We start from the raw sequence: 18,858 nt of genomic DNA on the forward strand, positions 1-18,858 counted from the left end.
ATCCTCCAGGGCGAGAGGTGCGGTGGCTGGAGAGGAGAAGAGGTTTGATATGGATGCAGTGTAGGAGAGAGGCAGTGTTTGGATGTATTATATACTATATGCACATGAGGGCAGTTGACAGACATTTTGCCTAGGGTGTCAAGAAGCCTTGCACCGGCCCTGCTGCCAGGTACAAAATAGCCATCCTGACTCAGTTGATGAATCCTGATAAAGCTTTAAGAGTACTGAGCTGGGGAGATATTAGAGACTCCCTACATATATGATGGCCTCTCTCCTTTCCTCCTACACCAGCCCATCCTGATCACTACCAATGCCACTTGCCTAAGCTTTCTGGTACAGATGTAGAGATACTTAATGCTCCCATATCTATAAAGAAATTTCCACCACTATTAAACAGCTTCGCCGTTCTTCCACCCCTGGCCCAGATGGCTATACTGCTATCTATTATTTAAAAAATCCTGGTCGCCCTTCTACCCATGCTTCATTCACTTTTTAATTCGCTCTTGATATAAGGTTCGCTAGATACTGCCACCACCCAATATTTTTGTCATTCCTAAACCCAACTGAGATCCATTAGAAATGCTATCTCCCTCTTAAATACTGATCTGAAGTTGATTGCCAAAAATCTCGCAAATAGACTTGCTCCATATCTACCAACACTGGTACACCCTGATCAAGTTGGGTTTATCCCTAATCAACAACCTTCTGATAATACTAGGTGGCTTATCAGTCCCAGCACCCCAATTGCAGGCACTCACCTTCCCCTTTCTGTATCTGAGGGGAAGAAACACCCTTTTTTTCTAGAATATTGATCTTATTCACCTTCAAGGCCGCCGACAGGGGGGTGCCATGGCACGGCACCACCTCCCGCACCCGCACAATGCTCTCCCCCCCCGGCCAGGCAAGCACAACACACAGTGAAGCCTGCAGAGTGCCAAACCTAGGATACAGAGGGGCTCGGCGCTCTGCAGGCTGCACTGTGCAGTGAGTGCTCCGAGTCCCGACTGTTGGAGGGAGATGTTGGTAAGTAATACTAATTGGGTGCCGTAGGGGGAGGCTGGGTGGTATTGGTGCCGCTGGGGGCGGGCTGAAGGTCAGTCCCGGGCCCCAACATTACTAGTGGCGGCCCTGTTCACCTTACTCATCAAGTCTCTTTCAACCCTGGTGGTGGCTCTTGATGCAGAAAAAGCCTTTGATAGGCCTGGCCTGGCCCCTTATTCAGTAGACCCTGAAACATATAGGATTACATGGTGCTTTTTATAATGCCATTACCTCATTTTATCAAAACCCCTCTGCCTCTATTTGAATTAATGGTCTCTCCACTCTCTCCCTGCCTATTAGAAATGGCGGTACTTGTTTCCTAGCACGGCCACAATCGCCGGCATCGGGTGTCATTTTTAGTGGTCTGCGACGCGACCGACGCGATGCCCCCGATTTTCCCATTGAAATGCATTATAAAAAGTCAAAATCGCGTCGGTCGCGTCGTATGCGGCTAAAAAAGGCTTAAATGGTCCAGACGCGATGCCCCCGATTTCCCCATAGGGAACAATGTTAAATGCCTCAATTTAGGCGCGATGCCCCCGATTTCCCATAGGAATCAATCTTAAATGGCTCAATTTCAAAAAATCATCATAGGGACCAATGGTAAATGGCCCAGAAACCCCCCAAAACACCCCTGAACAGTGAAATGTCACCCCAAAAGTAGTTGACGCCACCCCACGATCAACGCGAACCCGAAGCGTGGCGAGCGTAGCGAGCCCGCGAGGGGCAGCAGGACGCGTCCTCCGACCTTTTCATACCCCCACTATCCACGTCGGCGTGGAGTTGAGAATAGAATATTGTGGCGAGCGCAGCAAACCACCGAGCCCGAAGTGTGGCGAGCGCAGCGAGCCCCGCGAGGGGACGCGGATACCTTCACAGGTAAACGCGTCCCTTAGCGGGCTTCACAGGTATCCGCGGCCCCTCGCCTTGCTTCGGGCTCGGTGGTTTGCTGCGCTCGCCACACTATTCTATTCTCAACTCCACGCCGACGTGGATAGTGGGGGTATGAAAAGGTCGTAGAACGCGTACCGCAGCCCCTCGCGGGCTCGCTGTGCTCGCCACGCTTCGGGTTCGCGTTGATCGTGGGGTGGCGTCAACTACTTTTGGGGGGACATTTGGGCTTTTTTTGGATTTTCTGGCCCATTTACCATTGGTCCCTATGATGATTTGTGTAAATTGAGCCATTTAACATTGATTCCTATGGGAAATCGGGGGCATCACGGCTAAATTGAGGCATTTAACATTGTTCCCTATGGGGAAATCGCGGGCATCGCGTCTTTACCATCGAACCCGATTTTTTAGTGCATGCGATGGCCGCGATGCCCCCGATTTTTCCTCACGATGCCCACGATCAAGATCGTTGTGGCCGTGCTAGGAAATAAGTACCGAAATGGCACCCATCCCCTCTACTATTTGCCCTGGTGAGGAGCCACTAACAGCTAGAATTAGACTAAATGCTAACATTTCGGGCATCTCGGTGAGTAATCATGAACAAAAAATTGCATTATAGGCAAGCGATGTCATTTAGACCTTAGCTGACCCATATGTTTCCGTGCAACACTTATTTGAGGAGATTCATACCTATAGCCAACTGTCTTACTAAAAAATGAATGCTGATAAAATAGATATTCTAGATCTACATGTGCCTCCTTAAGACTTTCGTCTCTTCCAATATTCTTACCCATTCATATGGCAACACACTAAACTTAAATACTTAATATTAACATATATTTAACTAAATCTTACTCTGCATTATACTTCACCAACTTCCCAAGATTATTTTCTTCTATTAAAACTGATTTGATCAATTGGAACAAATAATACATCTCATGGTTTGGCCGTATTTCTGCATTTAAGATAAATCTACCGCCGCATTTACTATATCTTTGGCAAACCCTTTCCGATCCATATTCCAACTAAAATAATAAAAACCTTCAACGAGATATTTTGAATTTTGTTTGGGAAGGGAAGAAACCCAGAGTTAATATATGCCTACTTCAACAGTAATGTATAGCAGGTGGTCTGGGTATTACTGGATCTTATTAAGTTCTACCGTGCTTGGCTTCTTGTGTTCTCTTGCACAATCTCCCAGAGCAGACAATATGGACACTTTTAGAAGCTCATACTCTGAATATGTACTCACACTCTACTTTACTATGGTGTCCACCTCGCTCATGCCCCATCATCTACCTTATTGTTACTGATGATTCATTGTTCTTTATTATACTAGAACCTCTTCACTCATTTCTATCAGCTTTACTATTACCACCCTTATCTAGTCCCCTTATGGAAATGGGGCTTGGATCACCTTGCCTTTAAACATTGGACTTCAAATAACATCTGGATCTTCTGGATTCGGCACCTCTCCACTCATTTCCCACATTTGGTTATTTACAGTCATACTTCTCACTCCCCTACTCGACTTTCTATACATTTTTGACACTTTTATAACTACAGTACCTACATAGAAGTGTCTCTCCTATAGTCAAAAATGCTTTGGAATCATTATGTCAGTCTTCACACTCAACTAAGGGATTATTATCATCCATATATCATATTTTACTCTCACATAATGTCCCCCCAAAAGAAGCTCATGAATTAGCTTGAGAAAGAGAGGTTGGAGAAATATTGCCTACTGCTGAAAGGGATGTTATTAGGCTGGAAATTGCTAAGAGTTCCTTGTCGGTCCGTATTCAGGAAATCTATTATAAAGCATACCATTGGTGGAATTTGGTACCCTCTAGACTACATATTATCTACCCTACCTGATCTGATCTGGACAGAGAGGAACCATGCTGCATGTTTGGTGGTCCTGCCCAATAATACATCAATATTGGTAAAAGAATTATCAACTAATCCAAGATGTTACTGAGGTAGTGGTCCTCAGCTTCTACTCTCTGCTCTCCCTCCCTATCCCAGATGCCTCGTGCCCATTACAAAAACGAATTAAACATATTTTGAATAAAGCTAAATGCCAAATTGCCACATACTGGAAATTGACAACAACTCCTACCTTAGCTGCTACTGTCAATGCCATCTGGTTTACCTATAAAATAGAACGAATTACTACTGCCCTTCATGACATGTTAAAACATGAACTTTTTGGACTTTACACTTTCATGCAGAACCACCATTGATAACTATCTAGTTCATTAACTCATTATTATTGAAAATGTTATTGCATGTTATCTTGACTGACCGACTGACACGCTCCTGTGACCCCTTCTCCTTACCCCTTACCCTTTTCCTTTTCCTTTCCACTTCACCCTTAATTTTTTGTTGTTGTTTGCTTCCGGGTTAATGTAGATGTAAATGTGTGGATAGAGCAAAATGACTATTGCCTAAAAGGTGTTTAATATTAATAATGTTTCCTCCCCATGTTCTTTTTGCATTGTACCTTGCTTTTACTTTATTTATGTTATTTGTCTTTATGTACAATTATATCAAGGGCCAATATAAGGAACTGTCACACACCCTCTTTTCTACTAGAAAGGAATCTAGGACGCGAGGGCATGAGTATAGATTAGAAAAAAAAAGATTTCATTCAGCTAGTAGAAAGAATTTCTTTACGGTCAGAACAGTCAAACTCTGGAACTCTCTTCCCAGCGAGGTGGTAACGGCTGGCTCATTAAATGCGTTCAAGGCAAAGTTGGACAAACATTTACTGGAGAAAAACATCCATGGGTACAAATAAGAAATATAAATTGTCTGTAAAATACCAGAACCTACCAAATCAGCAATGGATATCTATACCAGGTTGAACTAGATGGACGCAAGTCTTTTTTCAGCCTTACCTACTATGAAACTATAGTGTGAAATAATATACAGTACATATTTTTTTATTATCAAAAATTATATATTTTAATGTGGATTGAATAATCCCTCTATTATAAAATCAGATTTTTACACTGAGTTTTTATTGGCACTCGGTTTCTATTTCTGTGTGTATAATAATAGTTGGGCCAGTGATATAAATAAGTCATAGAGAACAATGGGGCATTCCTCAGGTGTAATACCAAACACATTCCGTGTTTGGTATTACACCTGAGTACATGATCTTTTTCGAGATAAGTTTATTTTTCTTCATAGTTTAGGTTAGAAATAATGATAAAAATATCTGTTGTAAATGTGCTGTAATTGTGTACAGTACTTAATGATTTACATCATTGGCAAAATTTATTTAAAAAAAAAAACTGCTCTATTTACTGTATGTCCTACTTTATAAAGCTGTTTTGTATGTGACTTTCTAACTCTTCTTCCATTACATCCTGGCCTCCAACTCTTATACTACACATCACATTCCGGTTGGTCTAAAAAAGATAAATTCTTCCTGGTCTAAAAAAACCATGAGATTTCAAATTAAATTTGTATTCGTAGCATTAAAGATGCATGTCGTTACATTGGCTGCGTATCAGAAAAAAACAGGACTTTATAACATCAAATGTTGAGCATGTTTTTCCCGGGCTCTTAAATCAGCTCCCGTTACATCCTGGCCAATCTCTGCCTTCTGCCATATATAGGATTTCTGCTGTTTTCAATGATTTTCAAAAATGTATAACAGTGATGTCTAGCAATGTCCAGGATTATCTAGTTTTTGACACTGGCATATTCCGGACATACCCTTCAAATACTTTATGTATGTCCTTATTTCTGAAGCTGTATATGATAGGGTTAATCATTGGTGTAACCACAGTGTATAGAAGAGATAGGAATTTATTTATACTTTGTGACTTTGCTTTTTTTGGAACTGTGTAGATGCTTGTTAGGGAAACATAAAATATGGAGACAACGGCCAGATGGGAGCTGCAGGTGGAGAAGGCCTTATGTCTGCCAGCAATGGATGGCATTCTAAGGATGGTGTAGACAATGTAGACATAGGAAACAATGATGATTAAGAATGGGATGACAGCTAATGGAATCGAAAGCAGGTGAGGTACAAGTTCAGCCACATAGGTGTCTGAACAGGAAAGTTCAATCAAGGGAGTAAAATCACAGAAGAAATGGTCAATCACATGTGGTCCACAGAACCATAACTGAAACAGAGTGATAGCTTCATTTACGAGCAAAACATAACCTATAACCCAGCACATTATGATTAATTTAAAGCAAAACATGGGGTTCATTATAGCAGTGTAGCGCAGCGGGTTACATATGGCCAAATAACGGTCATAGGACATCACTGTCAGAAGGAGACACTCAGAACATTCTGTGGAACAAAACAATAAGTACTGCGTGAAACAGCCCATAAGGGGAATGAGGCCACCTTCATTGAGGATAATAGACAATAAATTGGGAACAATATTTGTGGTCAGCAATATGTCACACACAGAGAGTTGGGTAAGGAAGATGTACATAGGAGAATGGAGAGTCTTACACTGAGACACCAGGAGAATTATCATGAGGTTACCCCATATTGTCAACAAATAATTAAGGAAAAAGAGAATGAAAATTATAGCCTTAAGTTGATGAAGACTTGGAAATCCTAACAGAAGAATTTCTTTGATTACGGTCATATTTCTCACCTAGAAAAAGAGCAGAAGCATTGCATGCTGCATATATGGTTCCGTACAGGTTCCATTCTAGTCTAATAAAAATAGGACAAATACAGTACAACAATTAGAGAATAAAGAAAAACTATTAACCATGGTGTTATTTAAATTGATTGTCTTGTACAATTATTATTATTAGGAACTGTCTAAATGTTTTATATCAGACAATGTTATTTATGTCTCATCTTGTCTAAATACAATCGAAATCCCCCAAAATACAAGAAAACAAACAAACTAGGATACATTTTAGTTAACACCCAAAAAATCTACCAATATGTTTTTGGAAAACTAAAGAATGACCAGACAAAGACAAGGAAAGTACCAAGCTTAATACACATTGTAAACCAGTCGGGATTTTAAATCATGGCCCCGGTTCTTTAAAACAGCAATGCTAACCACTGTGATATAATTGTGTCCTAGTTGAAAAAGTCAGTGAAACTTTTTTTTTTTTTAAAGATAATGCATGTGTAAAATTACCAGAATATTAAACTATTACATAAAGAGATACATTAGTACAATGTTGCCGTGTCTATGTTTTATCATGTCCAGAGTAAAAATTAAATATCTTATTTATGATCCTGTTGAAAAGAGGGACATATTACATTTAATGACACTTACCTTAAAATAGTTTTGGCTTAAAACATTGTTTTCTGTTATATTCATGTCCAAATACGGGGTCTGTATTGAATTTCCCATGTTGGCAAAATATGGAGATTCATGGGAATGATACATAATCTTGTAATAAGAAAGAGTGTCAGTTTTTTAGTTTTACCTGAACTGACAATGTGACTGTATGTCCCCCCGATGGCACGGAAGGCTAAGAATGATCTTCTGTATTGTTTATATACAGTAGTCCTCAAATGGAAATTCCAAGGACATGTGTATTCTCTACTAATTGACCTCTTGAGTAATCCTTCTTAATTAGTCAGTGGAGATTGCTAATGAATACTTGAAATGCTTTATTGTAATGATGAATAGATTTTTTTAAATAAACATGTGATTATCATCTTGGTTATAAATTGAATGCAAATATAATATACTGTAATTTGACAATAATGGTGATGATGATGACTCTGAGCCCATTTTGCAATCTATGATGGCCAGGACAGACCATTTGTTCACATGGGGCTTTTGCAGACAGGATCTGTGATAGGGTTTTCGGTGCCCCCATGCAACCTATGGCCACTTTAGATGTCTAATAATGAGCACAAGATTGTAGCATCAGCACCCAGCCAACATTAGTCCAAAAGTTGTTAAACATGCAGCTCAAGGCTCCCCAACAGTGCAGGTTATAAGTACATACATGGCTGAGCACAGTTGGCTAAACAAATTTGACTGAGGTACAATTTAAGTCACCCTTTGCCAAGCATGGATACACTTACCACCTGAACCATTTGGAAGCCTAGAGTACCATGTTTGAGAAACTTAGCTTAACCACTGATCATTTTAATGGATAACCAACCAATGGCCAAATGTTTACTAACTAAAATGGAAGTTGATTGGCTTTGTTCTCACAGGGCTCTTTGCAGACCCACAGGCACCAACCCAGCAGTGAGCCAATGAACTGAAAGGATGTTGTATATTTTGATGACGCCTAGTTATGGAAAATTACTTTATACAGTAACCCTGAAATATAACGGCAAAGCTGAAATGATTGCACACCAACACAACCTTGTTATAAAATGTATGACAATGCTTTACTTCAAAAATAGCTTGATTACAGGTATTTGCAAATGCAGACTAACACAAGAAACATAAAATTGATTAGCTAATACTTAAACATTGATTCTAAATTAAATCAAAATGGAAACCTATCAAGGACATTGATCAGACATTAAACCTCATTTCATAGTTACCTCCAGCCCCCCGTGCTTGCCTGTTCTTCCTCATCTGCCTTCCTCTTCTTTCTCTAACTCTGATATTTAAACCTTAATCACATTAATTAATTAATTACTCATAAGCATTGAGTCTTATTGCCAAGCTTTGCTTTCAATCATGATGTCATCATTCACCCAACACACAACTTCCTTGTTACTAGGGAAAGATTCAGTGGCCTTGGGGTCTACGCATATGTGGCCCTGTTCTCATATTGTCGATTGTTTGTGTTGTGGAGACTAGCTGGATGTCGCTCTCTGATGTGTCAACATCGCTTATAAAACCAAAAACAATTTTCTCTAAGAAATCACTCTTCTGACAAACACCTGCTGCTTAGCGCAAAGGGTAGGCCTCATACGCCATGGCTAGTACCTTGTGCATCAAGCTAACGCCATCTGCAGCAACAATAACAGTATTTAAGAAAACAGAGTGTAATAAAAGCATAGAATTATTGATGCGTTCATTTCTGTTTTAACAGTTTCCATAATAAAATCAGCATGCAAGCCCATATTGTATATTTACATTTTAGCTATACAGTATATAAAGTATTTCACCATGTTTAATTAAACACATATAGGTCCTGATTCAGAGGTACATACCATGTTGTTATCAGACACAGTAGACCAATTTTTTCAGCTGGGCATTCCCGAAGTAGTGATGTGCACATGCACATTTTCTGGGCCTAGTCATATGATAAAATGTGTTCTCAGCTGGGGGAGACCCTGGCATATCAGGAGAGCCTCTCAGGCTGAGACAGCATTGAGTTGCTCAGAAGTCCTAAATTGGTTACTCTTTCCTTCTTGTACCTGCAACCGTCCACTTTGATACCCTTTTTTCTGTTTATTAATTTTCTTTTTTTTTTCCTTGTATTTTCTACTATTTCTTTTTTATTTACACCCCCTTTGCCTTGCATATTCTATTTGCCCCTCTCCCTTTACGCATAATTTTGCTATCATTTATTCACCCTCTATTTTCCTTCTGGTAGCTGTTTCTTATCTTGTTTACCCCTTAAGCCAGAGATTCCCAAACACGGTCCTCAGGGCACTCCAATGGGCCAGGTGTTACTTATATCCATGGCTCAGCACAGATGGTTTAATCAGACTGACTGAGATACTAATTAAGTCACCTGTGGTAAAGCATGGACATACTTAATACCTGGACCATTGGGGTGCCTTGAGGACCACATTTGGGTACCTTTGCCTTAACCCCTTACCGCAGCAGCCTGTTTTTGCCTTCCTGACAGAGCCCTTTTTTTCAAATCTGACATGTATCACTTTATGTGGGGATAACTTTTTATTGCTTTTACTTATCCCAGTGATTTTGAGAATGTTTTCTCGTGACACATTGTACTTTAAGTTAGTGGTACATTTTGGTCGATACAGTCTGTGTTTATTTGTGAAAAATACCAAAATGTCGTAAAAAAAATTGAAAATTTTGCAATTTGCAAAATGTTAAATTTTCTGCTTGTGAGACAAATAATCATACCACTCAAAATAGTTAATAACTAACAAAGACAATATGTCTACTTTATGTTGCCATCATTATTTCAACCTCCTTTTAATTTTTTTGGACACTAGGAGGCTTAAAATATGAATAGCAAATTCTCAAATTTTCAAGAAAATTTCAAACACTGATTTTTTTAGGGACCAGTTCAGTTCTGATGTGACTTTGAGGGACTTGTATGTGAGACACCCCCATAAATGATGCCATTTAAAAAAATGAACCCCTCACAGTATTCAAAAAAGCATTTTGGAAGTTTGTTAACCCTTTAGGTGTTTCACAGGAATTAAAACAAAGTGTAGGTGAAATTTCAAAATTTCATTTTTTTAGCAGATTTTCAATTTTAATACATTTTTCTAAGGAACACAGTAGACTTTACTAGAGAAATGTGACTAAAAATTGATTCCCCCAATTCTTTTGTTTTCATAAATATCCTATATGTGGCCCTAGTGTGCACGTTGACCAAACCACAGGCTTCATAATAGAAGGAGCACCTACTTGATTTTGGAGCCTCCTTTTTATGAGATTATTTTTAGGCACCATGTAGGTTTCTAGGCACCATAAGATGCTAAAAGTTAAGAACCTCCCCCACAAGTGACCCCATTTTGCAAACTACACCCCTCAGGGAATTCATCTAGGGGTATAGTGTACATTTCAAACCCCCAGGGGTTTCACCAATTTTGGTACAACTGGGCTGTGAAAATGAAAAATTAAATTTTTTTACACAAAGATGCAGTTCTGGCTAAAAATTTTTCATTTTCACAAGGAATGAAGGAGACAAAGCACCCCAAAATCTGTGCCGCAATTTCTCCCGAGTACGGCAATGCCTCATATGTGACCAAAAAATACCATTTGGGTGCATGGCAGGACTCAGAAGGGAAGGAGTGATATTTGGATTTTGCAGCACAGATTCTGATGGAATGAATGGTGGGTGCTATGTCGCATTAGCAAGAACCCCGAAGCACCAATACAGTGGAAGCCCCCCACAAGTGACCCCATTTTGCAAACTACACCCCTCAGGGAATTCATCTAGGGGTATAGTGTACATTTCAAACCCCCAGGGGTTTCACCAATTTTGGTACAACTGGGCTGTGAAAATGAAAAATTACATTTTTTTACACAAAAATGCAGTTCTGGCTCAAAATTTTTCATTTTCACAAAGAATGAAGGAGACAAAGCACCCCAAAATCTGTGCCGCAATTTCTCCCGAGTACGGCAATGCCTCATATGTGACCAAAAAATACCATTTGGGTGCATGGCAGGACTCAGAAGGGAAGGAGTGATATTTGGATTTTGCAGCACAGATTCTGGTGGAATGAATGGTGGGTGCTATGTCGCATTAGAAAGACCCCCTAAGCACGGTGAAATGATGAACCTAATAATCCATAGATGTGTGGTATATTTTAAAACACTCCTTCATACATAGGCCGGGTTTGTCGGGGCAAGTTTCACAGTGGAAAATAGTTTGCTTTCTTATTCCCTTTTTATAGCAAACTTTGCACCTTTTTTGTGTCCTGCCCTTTTTTCCAGTGGAGGGGATTTCGTTAGGAAAATGCTGCCCTGATACAATACGGGGGCCAGTACTTGAAGTACTGGGGCCCTCTGCCTGCTGGTTCCCAAATATTAGGCCCTTTATGACTTCCTCTTGAAAGTGCATAAATGTCCCCGTCTGGCTGGTAGAACGGAATAGTACGTAAGCGTTATACAGTGCCATCTGGATGATATACACGGCCAGCTTCTTATACCATATTTTTGTTTTCCGCAGGGCACTGTACGGCTTCAGTACCTGATCTGAAAGATCCACTCCGCCCATGTACTTATTGTAATCTAGGATACAAATAGGTTTTGAGGTGTGGGTACTGGTACCTCGTACAGGGACGGAGGTGGTACTGTCTCCGTGAATTGTTGTCAGTATAAGGACATCCCTCTTGTCCTTATATTTGACCAACAACATATTTTCGGTGGATTGTGCCCTGCTTTCACCCTTTCTCAGTAATTGGGCAACGTGCATTTTTGGGAGGCCTCTTTGGTTCTTGCGCACAGTACCGCAAGCTGCTGTACCTCTTGAACCAAGGGCCTTAAACAGGGGGATGCTGGTGTAAAAGTTATCCACATAGAGGTGATAACCCTTATCCAGGAAGGGGTGCACTAAATCCCAGACAATCTTTCCACTAACACCTATGAGGGAGGGGGGGCATTCTGGCGGTTCAATTCTTGTGTCCTTCCCTTCATATACCCTAAACCTGTGGGTGTACCCTGAGGTACTTTCGCACAGCTTATACATTTTTATGCCATACCTTGCTCTCTTATTGGGAAGGTACTGGCGGAATTTAACCCTTCCTTTAAAATGTATAAGTGACTCGTCTACACAAATGAATTTTTCGGGGATGTACATCTCAGCAAATTTGGCGCTGAAATGATCAATGACCGGCCTGACTTTGAATAGCCGGTCAAAGGTGGGATCATCTCTGGGTGGGCACTGTGCATTATCGTTGTAATGCAAAAATTTAAGGATCATCTCAAAACGAGTCTGGGTCATGGCCATGCGATGAAGTGGGGTGCTGTACAGAACATCTGTACTCCAATATTGCCTAATTTCTGGCTTTTTAACTATGCCCATATGTAACACCAGACCCCAAAACATCATCATCTCTACTGCATCTACAGGGGTCCACCTAGCAAATGATGACATGGGGTTTTGGGCAATAAACTGCTGGGCATATAAATTACTTTGGTCCACCATTAAATTTATAAAATCATCAGAGAAAAAGGCTTTGAAAAAGTCAATTTCTTTGAGGCCTGTAGAATCAAATTGGATTCCTGGGTTGGCCAAAAACTCAGGAACCTGGGGCTCAAAATTGTCTGGTGGTGGGGTCCATACGAGATCAATCATTGGGGGGGGGGTCTCAGCTGCTCTACGGGGGCGTCTTTGAGGGGGTCCCTCATCACTAGAGGAGGAAGAGGAGGTTAAGACCAATGCGATAAATTCATCGCTTTCATCACTGGCTGTGTCAGTGTCAAAGGCAATAAGGGCATATGCCTCCTCCGCTGAAAACAGTCTTTGGGATGATTGGGACATTTTTATTATTTTTGTGTTTGTGTAAGTGTAGTGTTTCTACACGTGTATGGTGTAGGGGGGCTACAAACTTTATTTCAACACGGGGGGTACATAGTGTGTATGTAGTGCTTTAACACGTGTAAGTGCACTTAAGGGGCAGCAGCTTCAAGGCAGCTTTTGGTACAACCTTGAAGGGGTTAAAAGAAAAAAAAAAAGCTCCTGCGCCAAAAATTGAGCACAGATGTTGGTCAGTAACGTCCGTCACTGATCAGCGCTCAGCGGCCACAGGACACCCACAAAATCACCGTGAGTGTAACATTTTTTTTAAAAAAAGACCCCACAGCACCCTCCAAAAAAAAAAATTTAAAAAAACTGCTGATCAGTCAAAGGCAACAGGAATTTGATCCAAAAAAAAAAAATAGATCAACCCTGTGCCAAAAATGCTGATCAGTGATGTACGTCACTGATCAGCGCTCAGCGGCCACAGGACACCCACAAAATCACTGTGGGTGTAAAAAAAAATTAAAAAAAAAGACCCCACAGCACCCTCAAAAAAAAAAAAAAAAAAACTGCTGATCAGTCAAAGGCAACAGGAATTTGATCCCAAAAAAAAAAATTAGATCAACCCTGTGCTAAAAATGCTGATCAGTGATGTATGTCACTGATCAGCGCTCAGCGGCCACAGGACACCCACAAAATCACCGTGGGTGTAAAAATTTTTTTTTAAAAAAGACCCCACAGCACCCTCAAAAAAAAAAAAAAATTTAAAAAACTAACTGATCAGTGATGCAACACTGATTAGCAGTGAGGGGCAGCAGGCACGCAACTTTTGGCGAAACCTGACGGGGTATATATAAAAAAAAAACCTGCACCCCCAAAAAGTTGCTGATCAGTTAATTTATACTGATCAGCACAAAAGGGGGGCAGCAGGGGGCAGCAGAGACAAAATTATATTACACAATGACGCTGCAGCAGCAGCACAACAACCAGGAAGCACCAACAACCAGGAAGCACCAGCAGCAGGCAGCACGGATGCCACCACACCACCAACGCTGATCAGGTCAGTATAAGAGGACAGATGGGCACGGAGACCGCTCTGCACGCTGTTCCTGACCGGAATGGTGGCTGCAGGGCTGTTTCCGTTATTTTCTCTGAGGTGTAATGGCTGTGATTGGTCCGTCGGTCCGACGGACCAATCACAGCCTTGGGGGCAGGTGGGGTGAGGTGGGGTGACCACCAGTGACCCCTTTACACCCGGTGGTGATTGGTGCTGTACTTAACAGCACCAATCACCACCGATCCCTGTGTTACCGAGCGCCCTTATTCGCCGGTACACAGAAAACGCTGCAATTGGCTGTTCACATTTGAACAGCCAATCGCAGCGATCGCCGATGGGGGGGGGCATCTCTGCACCCCCTGGGCAATGAGGGAAGATGTCTGCTGTCAGGGACAGCAGCCATCTCCCCTCTGTCACCGCATCTATAGACGCGGTGACACTTTAAATGCATGACGTACATTTATGCCATGCATCGGGAAGTACATCCCGACCATGACGTAAATGTACGTCAAATGTCGGGAAGGGGTTAAGCCCATTATTAGGAGAGCATCATCCTTTCACATTGTTGGAGGTCCAGCCAAGATCTTGTTTTTTCATTACCTCTGATCATCTGAGCTTATGGTGTTTTTAGTGATTGTTTATTCTTTTTTTTTTATTTCCCTGCCTACCCACCCTTAGGTTCTATTCAACCCACCATGAGCCAGTGTTGATTTTCTCATAATTGGCATTGTATTTTTTTTTAATCATCTGACTTTCTGTTGAATTGTTTCTATCTGTAATAAATCTTTACAATTAAAAGAAAACTGATTTAAATGCGATAATTTTTTTTTATTTGTTTTTTTTTTTTATTTTATTTTTGTACATTGTTGAGTAAAACACAACTCTTACATTTTAAGTTATTGCTGCTTTTAATATGGGAGAATGTATTCGAATTGCATTTATGCCTTCATTGAGTAAGTTAGCACATAATGGCCCATGAACTCGTATTAAATATATTTTTAAAGTACGGTAAGACTTGAGATCCACACATGGAAGTGGGCATGTGATAAAGATATGAAAAGAGTGATAAAGAGATGAAATTTCCCAGATCTGCAGAAGTAACTTACTGTACTGTATCTCTGCGGGGTCTGCCTGATGCACCTGCATTAGACAAGGTCTTGTGAAAAAGTTGGAAAGGACGTAGAAATCCTACTTGATCTGACCTTGCTATCTAAATCTTATTTCCATAGGAAGGAACAGGGCTCCAAAAGCTAATGCTTCCTGCAGATCGCATCAATTCCCATAGGTAAACTCCAAAAAGCGTTGGCCCATCAAGCCCCTAATAATGAACAGGCCCATTACTAAAAACAAGTATTGAGCTCCCAGCTCAATCATGTAACAAGTTATTAGGGGTTTATGGAAGAGTTAGATAAAGCTATTCTATATTAATAGCAATCAATAATAATAAAAAAAATCTAAAAAGTTATCCATTGATTATATCTGAATTTTTAAACAATATATGTTTTATATAAATGTATCTGCTAAGTTTAAGGGTGAAATTCCCTGGTCTTTATTTCAGATAAATTATTAGCACCTAAAATATGCACAAACTATTTGGAAATTCTATTGACTCAAGACAACATACTGTAAATATTTTGGGATCCAGTTACTAAACAGGCAGTTGGGATGCCGGCTGTTGGAAAACTGATGCCATAATCTCAACACTCTTCAGAAGACCGGCAGTGCCATTAAAAAAAAAAGCCAAGGTATTGCCTGGTGGATAATGGTCTCTTTATTCTAAGATACAACTTTTTACTGACATGTTTTACTTTCACCATTTTAATGGGCTCATTAAACAATTTGTTTCATTTGACAAGAAGAAGGAAAAAGTAAAGGCCATACTAGATTGCCGCTAGAAGACATGTGCCCAGGATTTTAAGGACTACCTGTTTAATATCCTTGTTCCTCAGGCTATATATTACTGGATTAAAGAGAGGGGTAACAATGGTGTACAACAGAGACTGAACTTTATTCATATATTTCAGATTGGGAAATAAATAGATACTTAGCAGGGACCCATAATATATAGATACCACAGCCAGGTGAGAGCTGCAGGTGGAGAAGGTCTTCTGTCTCCCAATGACAGAAGGTATCTTCACGATGGCGAACACAATGCACACATATGAAACCATTATAGTGGTAAATGGAACTATTAGTACAGGTATGGTTAATAAAATACTTTCAATTTCTATAATTAAAGTGTCTGAACAAGAGAGTTTAAGGAGAGGAGCAAAATCACAGAAGAAATGGTCAATGATGTTTGGCCCACAGAAGGTCAACTGGTTCATAGTTATAGCAATCATCAGCACTATAGCCAAGACAAACAGCCAACACCACAGAACTACCTTGAAGCAAAATGCAGAGTTCATTACATACATATAATGTAGGGGGTTACAAATGGCCTGGTATCTATCGTAGGACATGACTGTAAGGAAAAGGGACTCTAACGTCTCTGAAGCTGTAAAAACATAAAATTGGGTCAAGCAGCCTATAAAAGATATGGTGCTCCCTTCATACAATATGGCACGGAGCATTTCTGGAACAATACTAGTCGTAAGTAAGATGTCTGATAAGGACAGCTGGGTGAGGAAGAAGTACATGGGCAAGTGGAGCTGGCTGCTGTATGACACCAACGTGATGATCAGAAAGTTTCCACCGAGTGTCAGGCAAAAGATGGTTAGCAGCAGAAGGAAGAAGAAAACCTTGAAACTTTTATATCCCGGAAATCCCAAGAGAATTATCTCAGTCACCGTACTGACATTGAAATACTGCATGTTTGGGACAATGAAGATGAGTCACTGAAACCTATTGATGCAAATCATTCAATATAAACAATTAAGAGATACAGGATCATATAATTATTAACACTTTATCATAGGTTTGTGTGTGAGAGAGAGAGGAGTGGAGAGACGGTGTCAAGTTACAACTCTATAATATTTATAATATTTTATTATACTTTTTGTTTTTTCGAAAAATATATGATTAAACTTTTTGTAGCAAGTCACAGTTGAGATATTTATTCTACAAATTTGAAAATAGGATACGAATCATGATAATCATCATCGTCATCATCAACCTTCCAAAATGTTCTTGGAATAACATAAAAAATGCCAAAATACAGACTATTATATAATATACAGATAATACAGATTATACATACATAGATTAGATAATACAGATAATATAGTATTATTATTATACTTTTATTTATAAAAGCGCCACAATTGGTACGCAGCGCCGTACATATAGAACACATTAGAACAGTACAGGGTACACAGAACTGAAGAACAAAAACAGAGCACAATTAACAGCAAAAATTTTAGTAGACAATACTGCTGAGATATAGGGAAGTGAGTTAGAAGAGATGCCGGTATAGATTGTAGGTGAATAATACCCCTTTTACACCAAAACGCCGGGTCGCACCCGGCTTTTTTAGACCCAGGTTCAAGCCGGGTGCGACCCGGCGTTTAGTGCAATTTACACCGGGCGGACAGCCCGGCCCGCACCCCCCTCCCACCCCCCCCCCCCCCCCCGGTGCTTGGAGATGACAGGATGATGTCATCTCCAAGCGCCAATCACCGCCGCCACCGGACCGGAACGCTGCTGGGGGCAGCCCAGCACTAAGGTAAGCTGCTGGGCTGCCCCCAGTCACTGCGCGCACCCCCCCCCCGCCGTCGCACAGGAGGTGAATGGATGCCGCACACAGGCATCCGTTCACCTCCCTCCCCCACCGCCGCTGCTGTCTGCAGGGTATAGCAGACAGCAGCGCCGGCTGTCAGTGTCAGGCTGACAACCCGTCCAACCTGCGGAAGCTGCGGTCCGCAGGTTGGACGTTCCCCATTCATGTAAATGGGAGCCGGGTCATTCGACCCGGCGTTCCCATTTACACCGCCCTCTACCCAGGTCCTAGCCGTGTTCTACCCAGGTCAGGACCTGGGTAGAAGTCCCGTGTAAAGGGACACGGCGTTAGTTTTTACACCGCCGAAGATCCGGGTCTGACCCGCCGCTGACCCGGATTTTTCGGCGGTGTAAAAGGGTTATTAGAGAGCTGTAGTTGAAATACAAGTTGGGTGCTGTGAGAACAAGATGGAAGAGGGCCCTGCTCCAAGGAACTTACAGTCTAGAGGGAGGGGGGGACAGACCGGTGACATGAGGTGCAGGTAAGGAGACCTGAAGGCAAGAAGTGAGCATGGCAGGGATGGTCAGGACATGAGGCAGCAGGTAGAGAGAGCGGTCAAATATATACAAAGTACATTTTGTCGGCATGACCATACACATGGCATATTAAGATTTTAAAGAAGCCTGACCTTTTTATCCTGCAGGCATAAAACCATTAGTTCTTTATAAGGATATCAATTTGCCTATCCCAGGCATGAATAAATTGCTCTAATGTCTCAGCATCTACCACCTCTGACTGGAGGCTATTCCACTTATCCACTACCCTTTTGTGAAGTCATTTTCCCATAATTGTCCCCTGAATCTCCTGCCCTTCTTTTTTGGTCAATTCTTATGGTCTAATACTTCTCTTCATTTGAAGAATGACTTCCTCCTGTATTGTTTGGTACTTTGTGCCTTATTCTAGTTCACTCTTAGAGGCAAATTCCTTCTCAAATGAACAAAACCATGTGCACTGCAGGTGGGGCAGATGTAACATGTGCAGAGAGAATTAGATTTGGGTGGGTTTTTCTTCAAAGTGAGATCTATATTGCAGTGTAAAAATAAAGCAGTCAGTATTTTCC

At 41.0% G+C, this 18,858-nt stretch overlaps 2 protein-coding genes across 2 annotated transcripts; both read right to left on the bottom strand.

The window, feature by feature from the left end:
• Positions 1 to 5,624: 5,624 nt before the first annotated feature.
• Positions 5,625 to 7,286, bottom strand: LOC146073469 (olfactory receptor 5P53-like). Its single transcript, XM_083180651.1, has 2 exons — positions 7,209 to 7,286; positions 5,625 to 6,563 (listed from the first exon to the last, which is right to left on the bottom strand). Exons 1-2 carry the CDS (start codon positions 7,284 to 7,286, stop codon positions 5,625 to 5,627), a joined length of 1,017 nt encoding a protein of 338 aa, XP_083036777.1.
• Positions 7,287 to 15,960: 8,674 nt separating this feature from the next.
• LOC146073470 (olfactory receptor 11L1-like) lies at positions 15,961 to 16,893 on the bottom strand. Its single transcript, XM_083180652.1, has one exon. It carries the CDS (start codon positions 16,891 to 16,893, stop codon positions 15,961 to 15,963), a length of 933 nt encoding a protein of 310 aa, XP_083036778.1.
• Between the last annotated feature and the right edge of the window lie 1,965 nt (positions 16,894 to 18,858).

Source organism: Crinia signifera, chromosome 4, assembly GCF_055691185.1.
Source record: "Crinia signifera chromosome 4, ASM5569118v1, whole genome shotgun sequence".
In the NCBI taxonomy this organism is placed as follows: domain Eukaryota; kingdom Metazoa; phylum Chordata; class Amphibia; order Anura; family Myobatrachidae; genus Crinia; species Crinia signifera.